Below are 12,183 nucleotides of genomic sequence, written 5' to 3'. Positions count from 1 at the left end.
GACAGCTTCTCTGTCTATCATTCTGTTTTTCCTTCTTCCCCCTCTGAAGAGAAACCATTTTTCCAGGAGCACTGCATGCACAGACTTTTATCCTATCACCCTTAATTTTATCAAGATCATGGCACTGGGCCAGGAGCCTCCCTCCCTCCTTTCTTTCCTCCCTTCCCCACTTCCCTCCCCTCCCCTCCCCTCCCTCTTTCCTGATCTAAATCACACACCACTCTCCACAACTGTAGTTTATTCCACTGGTGGAAAGTGGGCATTTTACTTGGTGGAAAGTGCCAACTAATGGCAACCCTGTAGGATTTTCAGGGCAAGAAACATTCAAAGGGTGGTTTGCCATTGCCTGCCTCTGTGTAGCGACCTTGGACTTCCTAGGTGGTCTCCCAAGTATACCCTATGGCCAACTCAGCCTAGTTTCCAAAATTTGACAAGATCAAGCTAGCTGGGGCCATCCGGGTCAGGGCCTTTTCCCTAGTTAGGCAAATAGAAGATGAAGATATTGGATTTATATCTTGCCCTATATTCTGAATCTCAGAGTGATCACAATCTCCTTTCCCTTCCTCCCCCACAACAGACACCCTGTGAGGTAGCTGAAGATACTGGATTTATATCCCGCCCTCCACTCCGAAGAGTCTCAGAGCAGCTCACAATCTCCTTTACCTTCTCCCCCCCCCCCACAACAGACACCCTGTGAGGTAGATGAAGATATTGGATTTATATCCCGCCCTCCACTCCGAAGAGTCTCAGAGCGGCTCACAATCTCCTTTATCTCCCTCCCCCACAACAGACACCCTGTGAGGTAGCTGAAGATACTGGATTTATATCCCGCCCTCCACTCCGAAGAGTCTCAGAGCAGCTCACAATCTCCTTTACCTTCTCCCCCCCCCCCACAACAGACACCCTGTGAGGTAGATGAAGATATTGGATTTATATCCCGCCCTCCACTCCGAAGAGTCTCAGAGCGGCTCACAATCTCCTTTATCTCCCTCCCCCACAACAGACACCCTGTGAGGTAGATGAAGATACTGGATTTATATCCCGCCCTCCACTCCGAAGAGTCTCAGAGCGGCTCACAATCTCCTTTCCCTTCTCCCCTCCGCACAACAGACACCCTGTGAGGTAGATGAAGATATTGGATTTATATCCCACCCTCCACTCCAAAGAGTCTCAGAGCGGCTCACAATCTCCTTTATCTCCCTCCCCCACAACAGACACCCAGTGAGGTGGGTGGGGCTGAGAGGGCTCTCACAGCAGCTGCCCTTTCAAGCACAACTCCTACGAGAGCTATGGCTGACCCAAGGCCATTCCAGCAGCTGCATGTGGAGTGGGGAATCAAACCTGGTTCTCCCAGATAAGAGTCCACACCGCTTAACCACTACACCAAACTGAAGATGGAGTGAAGCTTTTAAATAGAATGGATGATCCTAAGTCTGCATCTCACTGGGTGGGGTGGGGGAAGGGGATTTTTAAAAAGTCAAAAGTTTACTGATTATATGTTATATAGGATAGTTCAGGTAGTTCTATGTTGAGCTGATATATTTTAGTAATTTAAATTGAATGTCAAAACTTTTTTTTGTTTTGTTTTTAACAGATGTGAATGTAGCTATAACCTACAATCACGATGGGTCATACCACATGCAGGTAAAAGTCTCTGAAGTATAATTAAATTTTCCTGGAGAGGGGTCACAGGGGGCACCTTTGAAATCCTGCACCGTCTTTCTTTCCCCGAGTCTTGCCTTTCTGTGTTGTATCAACCAAGGTGAAGTCACTGACTTCACTCAAGGGATTTTGGACAAGAACATTACGAAAGGCGGGGAGGGGGAGGCGGTCAGCCACGGAAGCACTGAGGTGGGTCCTGCTCCACAGAGAAATGCCGATGCATCTCTTGCATTGCTGCCTTCTGCACAGTGTTTGCACAGCTTGCGCAATCGAGCATGTTTAGTTGCATGTCTGTAAAATGGATCAGCCAGGCCGAGGGATGCCCCCCTGCATTTCTCAAAGCTCTTTGCAGGAATGGGAAACAGAGAAATTCTAGCTAATAGGATTTTCCCATGCTATATGATGTGGCAGCGCTGAAGGACCATCTCCCCCCACAACGTTCCTGTCCAGGAATTAAGATCACATGGAGAAGCCCCCCTGACTGCGCCGTGATTCAAAGCAGCTCGTTTGGTGGGTGGATGAGAGAGGGCCTTTTCAGTGGCAGCCCCGTGATTATGGAACAGCCCGTCTGGAGAGGTGTGCCTGCCTCTCTCACTTTTGATCTTTAGGCGGCAACTGAAGATGGTTTTATTTAGGACTACAAGTGGCTGAGTAGCAGTCCTGAGTAGCGATTTTAAATTTTGGTTTTATGTTTCGAATGTATTTTATTCTGTGTGTTTTATATGTTTGTAAGCCACCTTGAGCCCCGTAAAGAAGAAAAGTGGCTAATAAAGTTTTAAATGAATAAGTATTTAGTGCCTTCCCCAGAGTTTCAAAAGGGCTTTCACTGAGCTGGAAGAGAAGAGCAGGAGCGTAGCAGTTGAAGAAATGCAAGCTCTAAGCATGCAGTTTGTTGGATTCTGGTGGGGCTGAGTGTCTATCCTGGCCAGTGTTCCCTCTAAGCTGAGTTAGCGTGAGCTAGCTCACAGATTTTTAGCCTCCAGCTTTGTCTTAACTCAGGAAGGCTGGCCCCAGAGCACGCTAATTGATGCAGTAGCTCACCACTTTAATGCCAGCAGCTCACAAAGTAGAACTTTTGCTCACAAGGCTCTGCAGCTTAGAGGGAACATTGATCCTGGCCATCCTAACCAGAATTGCACTCTTCCAAGCAGGGCTCTCTTTTTTTGGTAGAAAAAGCCCATCAGGAACTCATTTGCATATTAGGCCACACCCTGTGATACCACCATTGTTTCACACAGGGCTTTTTTGTGTAGAAAAGCCCATTAGGAACTCATTTGCACGTTAAGCCACACCCCCTGGCACCAAGCCCACTGGAACTGCGTTCCTGCTCAAAAAAAGCCCTACTAAGTTCACTGATATTGATGGGCTTCAAATGGTGTAACTTTGCTCTGGATTGCACTGTATAGGTGGGCATGGAAAGGACATACACTCCCGTGTATCACCCATGGGGGTTGGTGTGCATGGGTTTAAAGTGCCATCAAATCACAGCTCTTAGGAGGTTTTCAAGGCAAGAGATGAACATTTGGTTCCATCGCCTGCCTCTTTATAGCAACCCTGAACTCCTTTGGTGGTCTCCCTTCCAAGGAGAAGACTGCAGATTTATATCCCGCCCTTCTCTCTGAATCAGAGACTTAAAGCGGTTTACAACCTCCCTGTATCTTCTCCCCCCCCCCAACAACAGACACCCTGTGAGGTGGGTGGGGCTGAGAGGACTCTCACAGCAGCTGCCCTTTCAAGGACAACCTCTGCCAGAGCTATTGCTGACCCAAGGCCATGCTAGCAGGTGCAAGTGGAGGAGTGGGGAATCAAACCCGGTTCGCCCAGATAAGAGTCCGCACACTTAACCACTACACCAAACAGGCTCTCTAACCGGGGCTGACCCTGGTTAGCTTCTGAGATCTGACAAGATGAGGCTAGCCTGGGCCATCCAGGTCGGGGCATGGGGGTTCGTGGGGTGCACTTATTAGTCAGATTACTGACAGGGGAAGAAAGGTGTCTTCCGCAGCACATCCACCCTCCAGATGCAGGCATTTGGCCATCCCCAGCTTGCTTGCTCAGAAAGGGTAAAAAGCTGTGAACACAAAATGTATTTCAGATCCAGGATCAGTCTTTCCACGTTTGGGGGGACCTTTCAGGCGAGAGCGACTTGGAATGCATAAGATGCTCGGTGAACGGAGTCGTTCATCAATCCAAGATGGTCGTCGCAGATGATGCCGTTTACCTCTTCACGCTGGTAATGTTTCCTACTTCATTTATCAAGGGAATGAAACTCCCAAGCCGTGGAAATGTAGCTAGATCGATAGAAGCCGCAAGCAGCGATGGGTTTAAATAAATGTTTAAATTTGGTTTTTTTTTTCCCAGTAAGTAGCCCGTAAGCTTTCTGTAATCCTCGACAATTTATGGCTTCAATTACAGAATGCTGTTTAGCCAGTTTTGAACCTTTCAGGGAATAAATTGTCCAGGAGAAACTGAGCCCTGCTTAATCTCACTTATGCAAGTTTCAGTTCTGCAGAAGGGATTGGGGAGAATATTCCAGATCAGGGGTCCCCAGTCTTTTGGAGTCTATAAGAACATGAGAGAAGCTATGTTGGATCAGGCCAATGGCCCATCCAGTCCAACACTCTGCATCACACAGTGGCCAAAACCTGGCGCCATCAGGAGGTCCATCAGTGGGGCAAGGGCACTAGAAGCCCTCCCACTGTTGCCCCCCCACCCAAATGGCTGCCACAGGAGGTGGAGGGCAGCCAATAACAAGCCCTGCCTTACAAAGGCCCCTCCTACTTTCTTTAAAGTTTGACAGATGCCAGGATGCCTGCGGGCACCAAGTTCGGGGAGGCCTGTTCTGAACAAATTGCAACAAGTTACAAATCTACATGAGCTTTCCCGAAATGGGAAATAGCCATATTAGGAATTTAATTCACAAAAGGTTAAAACGCTTGGGGCTCTTTAGCTTGGAGAAACGTCGACTCAGGGGTGACATGATAGAGGTTTACAAGATTATGCACAGGATAGAGAAGGTAGAGAAAGAAGTACTTTTCTCCCTTTCTCACAATACGTGGGCACTCAATTAAATTGCTGAGCAGTCAGGTTAGAACGGATAAAAGGAAGTACTTTGTCACCCAAAGGGTGATTAACACATGGAATTTACTGCCACAGGAGTTGGTGGCGGCTACAGGCATAGCCAGCTTCAAGAGGGGATTGGATGAACATATGGAACAGAGGTCCATCAATGGCTATTAGCCACAGCATATTGTTGGAACTCTCTGTCTGGGGCAGGTGATGCTCTGTATTATTGGTGCTTGGGAGGGGCAACAGTGTGAGGACTTCTGGTGTTCTGGCCCCGCTGATGGACCTCCTGATGGTGTCTGGTTTTTTGGTCACTGTGTGACGCAGAGTGTTGGACTGGATGGGTCATTAGCCTGAACCAACATGGCTTCTCTTATGTTCATATGTTCTTAAAGATTGATTTCTAATTCATCGTATCACAGAAAGCACATGGCACATTATAAAATTGGAACAGAAACATGTTACTCAACTAACATGCATCATTTCGTGATACTTGGCTTTTTTTGTGCATTGTATTTTGTCATTCCCATTATCGTTAGCACAGCATAGGTAAGGGCTGGGGAATAAATTCAGATTGATGTAATAAATTACGTTGGTAATTTTCTGCACTGCTTTTGCAATCCTGTTGATAAAGTGGAACATTTTTCGAGGCATTCTCAGAACACTGTTGGCAGTTGATAGCTGTTGTTCCAATAACTGTGATTTAAGGCTAATTAAAGTGATTCTATGACGAATGTAAAAGCTGTGTCACTAAATCATGTATTTAATTCCCGTTCCATTAGCGTCTGTCCTTGTGGAATTTTTTTTGTGTAAGTTGTAGAAGTGTTGTAATGTTACCTACACTGGCCCGATTTTGTTTTCTCTAGGAAGGCAGAGAGCAGATTGGGCTCCCAGTACCAAAATACTTATCTGGAGTGAGTGCAGCCGGAGATCCGGGTGGGGCTGTGGCCCCTATGACGGGGACCATAGAAAAGGTAATTCTGGCAGGCGGGTGGGGGAAGCACAAGAAGCATTTGCTCCCAAGATGAGTAACTGTTTCTGCCTCTTTTTGCCCCATAAATAGTACCACAAAGCAGTTTACAAGGATGCTGGGCACGCTGTGTATCTGGCACTTTTCCTGTTGGTCACTTACAATCTGTCCCTACTTATATTTGAATGAAATTGCCCTGAGGTTTGTCCCTTAGCTTGCCACTAGCCTCTGCTTTCAAACTCTTCGGCCAAGAAACCCACTGATGGGTTGCCATCTTTGAGCTGGGAAAATTCCTGGAGATTTGGGGTGGAGCCTGGAGAGGGTGGAGTTTGGGAACTCCGGGAAGGTGTAGTGCCCTAGAGCAGGGGTGTCAAACATGCGGCTTGGGGGCCGAATCAGGTCTCCGGAGGGCTCCTGTTAGGTCCCTGAGCAACTGGCTGTCATCTGCTTCCCTCTTCCTCTCTCTTGCTTCCTTCTGCATCACAGCTTGCTCAATCGCACAGGAACTACAGAGCAAAACCTCTGTTTTCATTGGCTGAGGCTCCTCCCTTGGGGAGGAAGCGGGGGGGAGGCAGAGCTTGCTTTGCCAGGCTCTCTCAATTGCACAGCAGAGCTACTCAGCCAAGCCTCTCTTCCTTCTATTGGCTGAGGCTCCTCCCCCTCCTGGCCCCTTGGGGAAGGACAGAAAGAGCCAGAGCTTCCTTTGTCCAGTTCCCTGGATCCCATGGGAGAAATACAAAGAAAGCACCTTTAAGACCAATTAGTGCTAAATGTTTTGAGCATGTTTTAATTCCCCCCCCCCTAAAATATTTAATTGTGTTTTCTGTGCCCTTTATAAAATTTATATCTCTGCTACCTAATCTTAAATAGGTACACACACAGCCCGGTCCAACATGGCCCGGCCCAGCAAGGTCTCATTTATGTCAGATCCAGCCCTCTTAACAAATGAGGTTGACACCCCTGCCCTAGAGTCTGGCCTCTAAAGCAGCCATTTCTCCCAGAAAAACTGGCCTCTGTAATCTGGAGACCAATAGTGATTCCATGAGATCTCCAGGTCCCACTTGAAGGTTTGGTTTCCTTCACTGAGAATCTAGACCGCCTGCATCACTGGTTGGACTCATGCCTCTGTGGAATTGCATTTTGAGCAGTCGTCTCAAATGTGATGGTGATTTGAAGAAGGGAGAGCCTCTGGAAACATGTCTGGTTTAAACCCAGGAGACGTGTCATCACTTATCTAAAGCCGAGAGCTCAGAGGAACACCCCTGGAAATTGACCAGTTTTTTTGAAACTGACTAAAAACTTCTAACATGGACTTCTTTTCTGCATTCTAGACATGAATTATGGCTCTGGAAATGTAACTTTGTATTGTTGAGTGCATGAGCGTGTGAATAACAATGATAACAATCTGATTTAAGTAAGATACAGACAGTGTTGTTTATTTTGTGGTTGCTCAGCATGTACACTGTAGTTTCGTGCTTTGCTAAGTACCCACTTGAAGGTGGGGGGGGGCAATCCTACCCTGCTAGCCTCTGTTTGCAGCAGATTCCAGGGCAAGCCCTGGGGCAGTTTGGTGTTCCTACAGGGCACTGCTCAGGCCCCTCATGTCTCAGGGCTGGTGCACACGAATGCAGGGCGGGGTGGGCAGGCTAGCCATATATCCAGGGCTCTCCCAAGCAGAGATGTGAAGTTTCCAGAAATTCTGAAGCTGGGGAGGAAAAAAACTCAGCACTATGCTTTTTATTTCTGGGAAAGATGAAAAGATACGGTATACTTACTTTCCTATCAAACCCAGAGCCATTACACTGCTTTAACAAGATAAAATGCATCATGTATGACTTAGGATATAAAATCATATTACTTTGCACATCGATGGGTGTTAAAAAGCATGAGTGCCTTAGTTCCTCTACAAGCAAAATTGCAAATATATCTGATACCAAAATGAGAGAGCTGTAAATAGCTGCCCTCTGTGCTACTTGAACACATTTCGCTCATCCCCAAAAGAAAGGAGATTCATGGGCATTTCCTTCAGAGCTCTCTAAATTTTCCAATAGAAAAGGTTGCAGATAGCCAGTGTGGTGTAGTGGTTGGGAGTAGGTTCTGAGAGGCCTTGGTTCGAATCCTCTGCCATGGAAGCTCACTGGGTGACCTTGGGCCAGTCACACTCTCTCAGCCTAACCTACCTCATAGGGTTGTTGTGAGGAGAGGGGACAATGTAAGACTCTTTGGGTCCCTGCTGGGGAGGAAGATAGGGCATAAATGAAGTAAATCAATAAATGTACGTTTTGATTGACTAAAACTTTGTCTTAAAAAGTATTTCACTCAGTCTGGGGAGAAAGATCATGGGAGATCGTTCACTGGTCCCCCAAATATCCCAGTTTTCCCAGCTTGTATCTTATTGCTTTGATAGGCCAGTGTACACAGTCAACAAAATCCCATGGAAAAGCTTTTGAGCTACAGCTGAGAAGTCACATTTGAATACTTCCCTGCGAATGAACGCCAGTGTGGAAAAACAGAGGATATCCATGAGAAGATGAAGCTCATCCCTTATCCTTCTTAATCATTTTCTGGGTGCAGGATGGTTTCTCCCCCCCCCCCCTCCCACATTCAGACCTGCAGGTCCCAGCATTATGTAGCTCAGAAAAGCTTTACCATGTGATTTGGCTGATTTGTGCAAACTAGCTTTGCGCTTTGTTCTGCTTTGAGAACTTAACCTGTGTTTAGAACCGAGAGTAAATGCAACAGGTACTTCTTGGATGAAGAAGAACAGCTCCTCTGCACATTACTTGACTGGAAATGCATGGTTGCTATTGCATGCATGTGCAGACAGGAACCACACCGAGAGCCAGTTTGGTGTAGAGGTGAAGTGTGCGGACTCTTATCTGGGAGAACCGGGTTTGATTCCCCACTCCTCCACTTGCACCTGCTGGAATGGCCTTGGGTCAGCCATAGCTCTGGCAGAGGTTGTCCTTGAAAGGGCAGCTGCTGTGAGAGTTCTCTCAGCCCCACCCACCTCACAGGGTGTCTGTTGTGGGGGAGGAAGGTAAAGGAGATTGTGAGCCGCTCTGAGACTCTTCGGAGTGGAGGGCGGGATATAAATCCAATATCTTCATCTACCTCACAGGGTGTCTGTTGTGGGGGAGGAAGGGAAAGGAGATTGTGAGCCGCTCTGAGACTCTTCGAAGTGGAGGGCGGGATATAAATCCAATATCTTCATCTACCTCACAGGGTGTCTGTTGTGGGGGAGGAAGGTAAAGGAGATTGTGAGCCGCTCTGAGACTCTTTGGAGTGGAGGGCGGGATATAAATCCAATATCTTCTTCTTCTTCCTGTCTCTCTGGTACCTGCATCAAACTGTGGGAACACAGGGATTTTTGCATGCTCTTGTTACATTTGTATGAGCACATTTGTATTGGTGCACCTAAAATGGTGTCCTGGTGGGGGAAGCCCTTCCAGGAAGCGCACTCAGAAGCTGCTGCTCAGCTTTGCATAAGGAATCTTTTGTCCGCCTCCTCCTCCTCTTCGTCTGCAGAGAACCCTCCCCTGGTGATGTCCGTATAGCAGGAATGTGACACCCTGCTTCGGCTGTTCTCACTCTCTTCTCAATTCGTAGGTGTTTGTGAAAGCCGGCGATAAAGTCCAAGTTGGGGATCCACTGGTTGTGATGATAGCTATGAAAATGGAGGTGAGCATCGCGATAACACTTTAATTGCGAAAGATAATCTTCCCGGCTTGTTCCTGCCGTGACAGACCATGGCAGCTCTTCACATCCCACCGATGCTGCTGAAAACACTGTTGCATTTTCGTGTTGGCACAATTACTCCTTGTAAGTGGCACAAAACCTTTGCAGAGCATAGTGCGAATCAGTTCTGCTGGGTTCCCTGAGTGGTCGGTAATAACCTCAACTACCATTTGCTCCGTTGGACGTACTAATCAACACCAAATTATCATCTTGCACATTGAGTGCTGTATAAATAGCGGTTGTTTTGTGCCAGGCTGTCTAGTGGGTCATCTTGATGCTAACTGAATCTTTTCCTCCTATCTGGTGCTAACGTTTGATCCAACCGCTGGATAATTATTTGTGCGTGACTCATGTTCAGTCGCAATAATTAGCCTCGGAGCACTCAGCCCAGCCTCCAAGGGGAAGAGAAGTTCCCCACCGGTGGAGACCGCCAATGAAAAGCATGCTGACGGATGCTTCTGCATTCCACCAGAAAACCTGGCTGAAGCGTCGGTTGCTCCTGCTGCAGCAGCTAAATCCTGGCGTACATAACCCATTGTACGATTTGCAATAGTAAAGCTGTGAAAGTTAGTGGGCCAGTCTGCTGGTCTCGCTCCAAGGTAGCTTGATCATGGCAGTCACTCACTCCAAGGTAGCTTGATCATGGCAGTCACCCATTTGGGAAGTAGGAGGAGGCACCTTGCATGTCAATACTACTTCCTCCCCAGCAGATGATCCAGTCATCTGAGCAGCTAAGTGGGAGGAGTCACTTGCTGACCACCAGGGCTTTTTTTGTAGCAGCAACTCCTTTGCATATTAGGCCACACCCCTCTTATGTAGCCAGTCATCCTGTGGAGCTTACAGGGCTCTTAGTACAGGGCCTACTGTAAGCTCCAGGAGGATTGGCTACATCGGGGTGTGTGGCCAAATATGCAAAGGAGTTCTGCTGCAAAAAAAAGCCTTGCTGACTTCTATATAAAAGATAATCGGCATTCTGTTCCCAGTTCTCTGAGAACTCTCTCAGCCCCACCTACCTCACAGGGTGGCTGTTGTGGGGAGGAGGAGATTGTAAGCTGCTCTGAGACTCGGAGTGAAGGGTGGCTGTAAATGTAGTCTGCTCCTCCTCCTCTTCCTCTCCTTTTTCCTTTCCCTCCAGCCCTGCCAATAATTGATGCTATGTTAAGAGTTCCCTAGAAGCAGTGCAGGCTGCTCTTACCTGTTTTGGGGCGGGAGAGGAGGAGCCTGAAGTAAGCCTTTGATGAGACTGGCTGTCGTTTTCTGACCAACAGAGGATGTAGCATCGCCAGCACAATGCTGGCGATCAGTGGGAGACTCGAGGTGGGGAGGGCTCTCAGAGGCAACATGGTGGCATCATGTTCAGGCGCACAGGAAGTGATGTCAGCACGTCAGGGCGCTGCTTGTCACCCTTCCCATTTTCCTCCTTATTGTATTCCTGTTCCCCAGGGAATTGGCAGTGGGAAGGGGACGGGATTCTCTGGCCCCAGCAGGAACCTCATAGTCCTAAGAATGTGTTATACGACACATGTGGGGGATGTTGGAGGTGCTAGTTTGATGTAGTAGTTAAGTGTGCACAGACTCTTATCTGGAAGAACCAGTTTTGATTCCCCGCTCCTCCACATGCACCTGCTGATGTGACCGCGGGTCAGCCACAAGTTCTCTCAGAGCTGTTCTGCTTAAGAGCAGTTTCTGTCAGAGCTCTCTCAGCCCCACCTACCTCACAGGGTGTTGCCTGTTGTGGGGAGGGGAAGGGAAAGGAGATTGTAAGCAGCTCAGATTCCTTTGGTAGTGAAGGGCAGGGTATAAATCCAATCTCCTTCTCTTCTCCTTCTTTGCATCCTGCTTAACAGTTTTTCAGCATGCTCACCCCCCCCCCCCAAAAAAAGCAGGATTTAATTTGGATATTTAGGGCTGAGATTTGCTGGATTTTTTAGAACATTTGCCCCTGCATGTCTCGATTATTTCCTTTGAGCATTAAGATGCTTGTAAGCATCCTGCCCACCATTGCATGTCCCACTCAGGCATTCTGAACTCAGTATAGGAATATTCTGCATATTTTAAATCCTGATTTCATGTGTGATACTCATTTATAACGTCATGTTGCACTGGGCTGGAGTTACAAGAAAGCAAGACTGATTTACAGTCAACTTCTTCCTTTGCAGCACACTATCCGGGCCTCGAAAGCTGGGATAATAAAGAAGGTTCATTACCTGGAGGGATCACAGGCCAGCAGACACGCTCCATTGGTAGAGTTAGTGGACGAAGACTCGGAATCGGAATAATTCCCAGTGAATCAAGGTGGTACATGTTGATTCGATCTTTTCCCCCTCGCGAAATCATCTTAAGATTTTTTTTTTATTTATTTGATTACTAATAAAAGCATTTTCCTATGCTCTCTTGGTTATTTTTCCATCCCGGCTTTGTTCAGCTACCTCAAAGGAGCGAGGTTTGCTGATGTTGAATGAAAGATATGAACACTCTCAGCCACCTCCTCTCCAGGCTGAACATGCCCTGCTCCTTCAACCTTCCTTCAAGTCCTATGAAGAAAGGTTGAAGGAGCTGGGCATGTTTAACCTGAAGAGGAGATGACTGAGAGGTGATATGATCACCATCTTCAAGTACTTAGAGCAAGCGTGGGGAACCTCTGTCCGACCCTCGAGATCACTTGGTCCAGCCCTCGGGGATTGCTGGGCTGAGCCAAGCCACATGGTGGCCTCCCTGGGGCCTGGCTGGCTGGCAAGGATCATCGG

At 47.7% G+C, this 12,183-nt stretch overlaps 1 protein-coding gene across 1 annotated transcript in view; it reads left to right on the top strand.

Annotated features, from left to right (window-relative positions):
* Window positions 1-11,825, top strand: part of LOC132574271 (methylcrotonoyl-CoA carboxylase subunit alpha, mitochondrial-like) — a 46,275-nt gene extending 34,450 nt beyond the window's left edge. Inside the window, exons 15-19 of the mRNA XM_060242626.1 lie at window positions 1,595-1,644; window positions 3,758-3,895; window positions 5,595-5,702; window positions 9,308-9,379; window positions 11,596-11,825. Of these exons, the coding sequence (XP_060098609.1) occupies window positions 1,595-1,644; window positions 3,758-3,895; window positions 5,595-5,702; window positions 9,308-9,379; window positions 11,596-11,715 (488 nt within the window). The 3' untranslated portion in view covers window positions 11,716-11,825. The remainder of the gene's footprint in view (window positions 1-1,594; window positions 1,645-3,757; window positions 3,896-5,594; window positions 5,703-9,307; window positions 9,380-11,595) is intronic.
* Window positions 11,826-12,183: the final 358 nt, after the last annotated feature.

The sequence above is a fragment of the Heteronotia binoei genome, chromosome 6 (genome assembly GCF_032191835.1).
Source record: "Heteronotia binoei isolate CCM8104 ecotype False Entrance Well chromosome 6, APGP_CSIRO_Hbin_v1, whole genome shotgun sequence".
Taxonomy (NCBI): Eukaryota; Metazoa; Chordata; class Lepidosauria; order Squamata; family Gekkonidae; genus Heteronotia; species Heteronotia binoei.
Note: the sequence above shows the minus strand (reverse complement) of the source record. Positions and strands in the feature narration are given on the sequence as shown.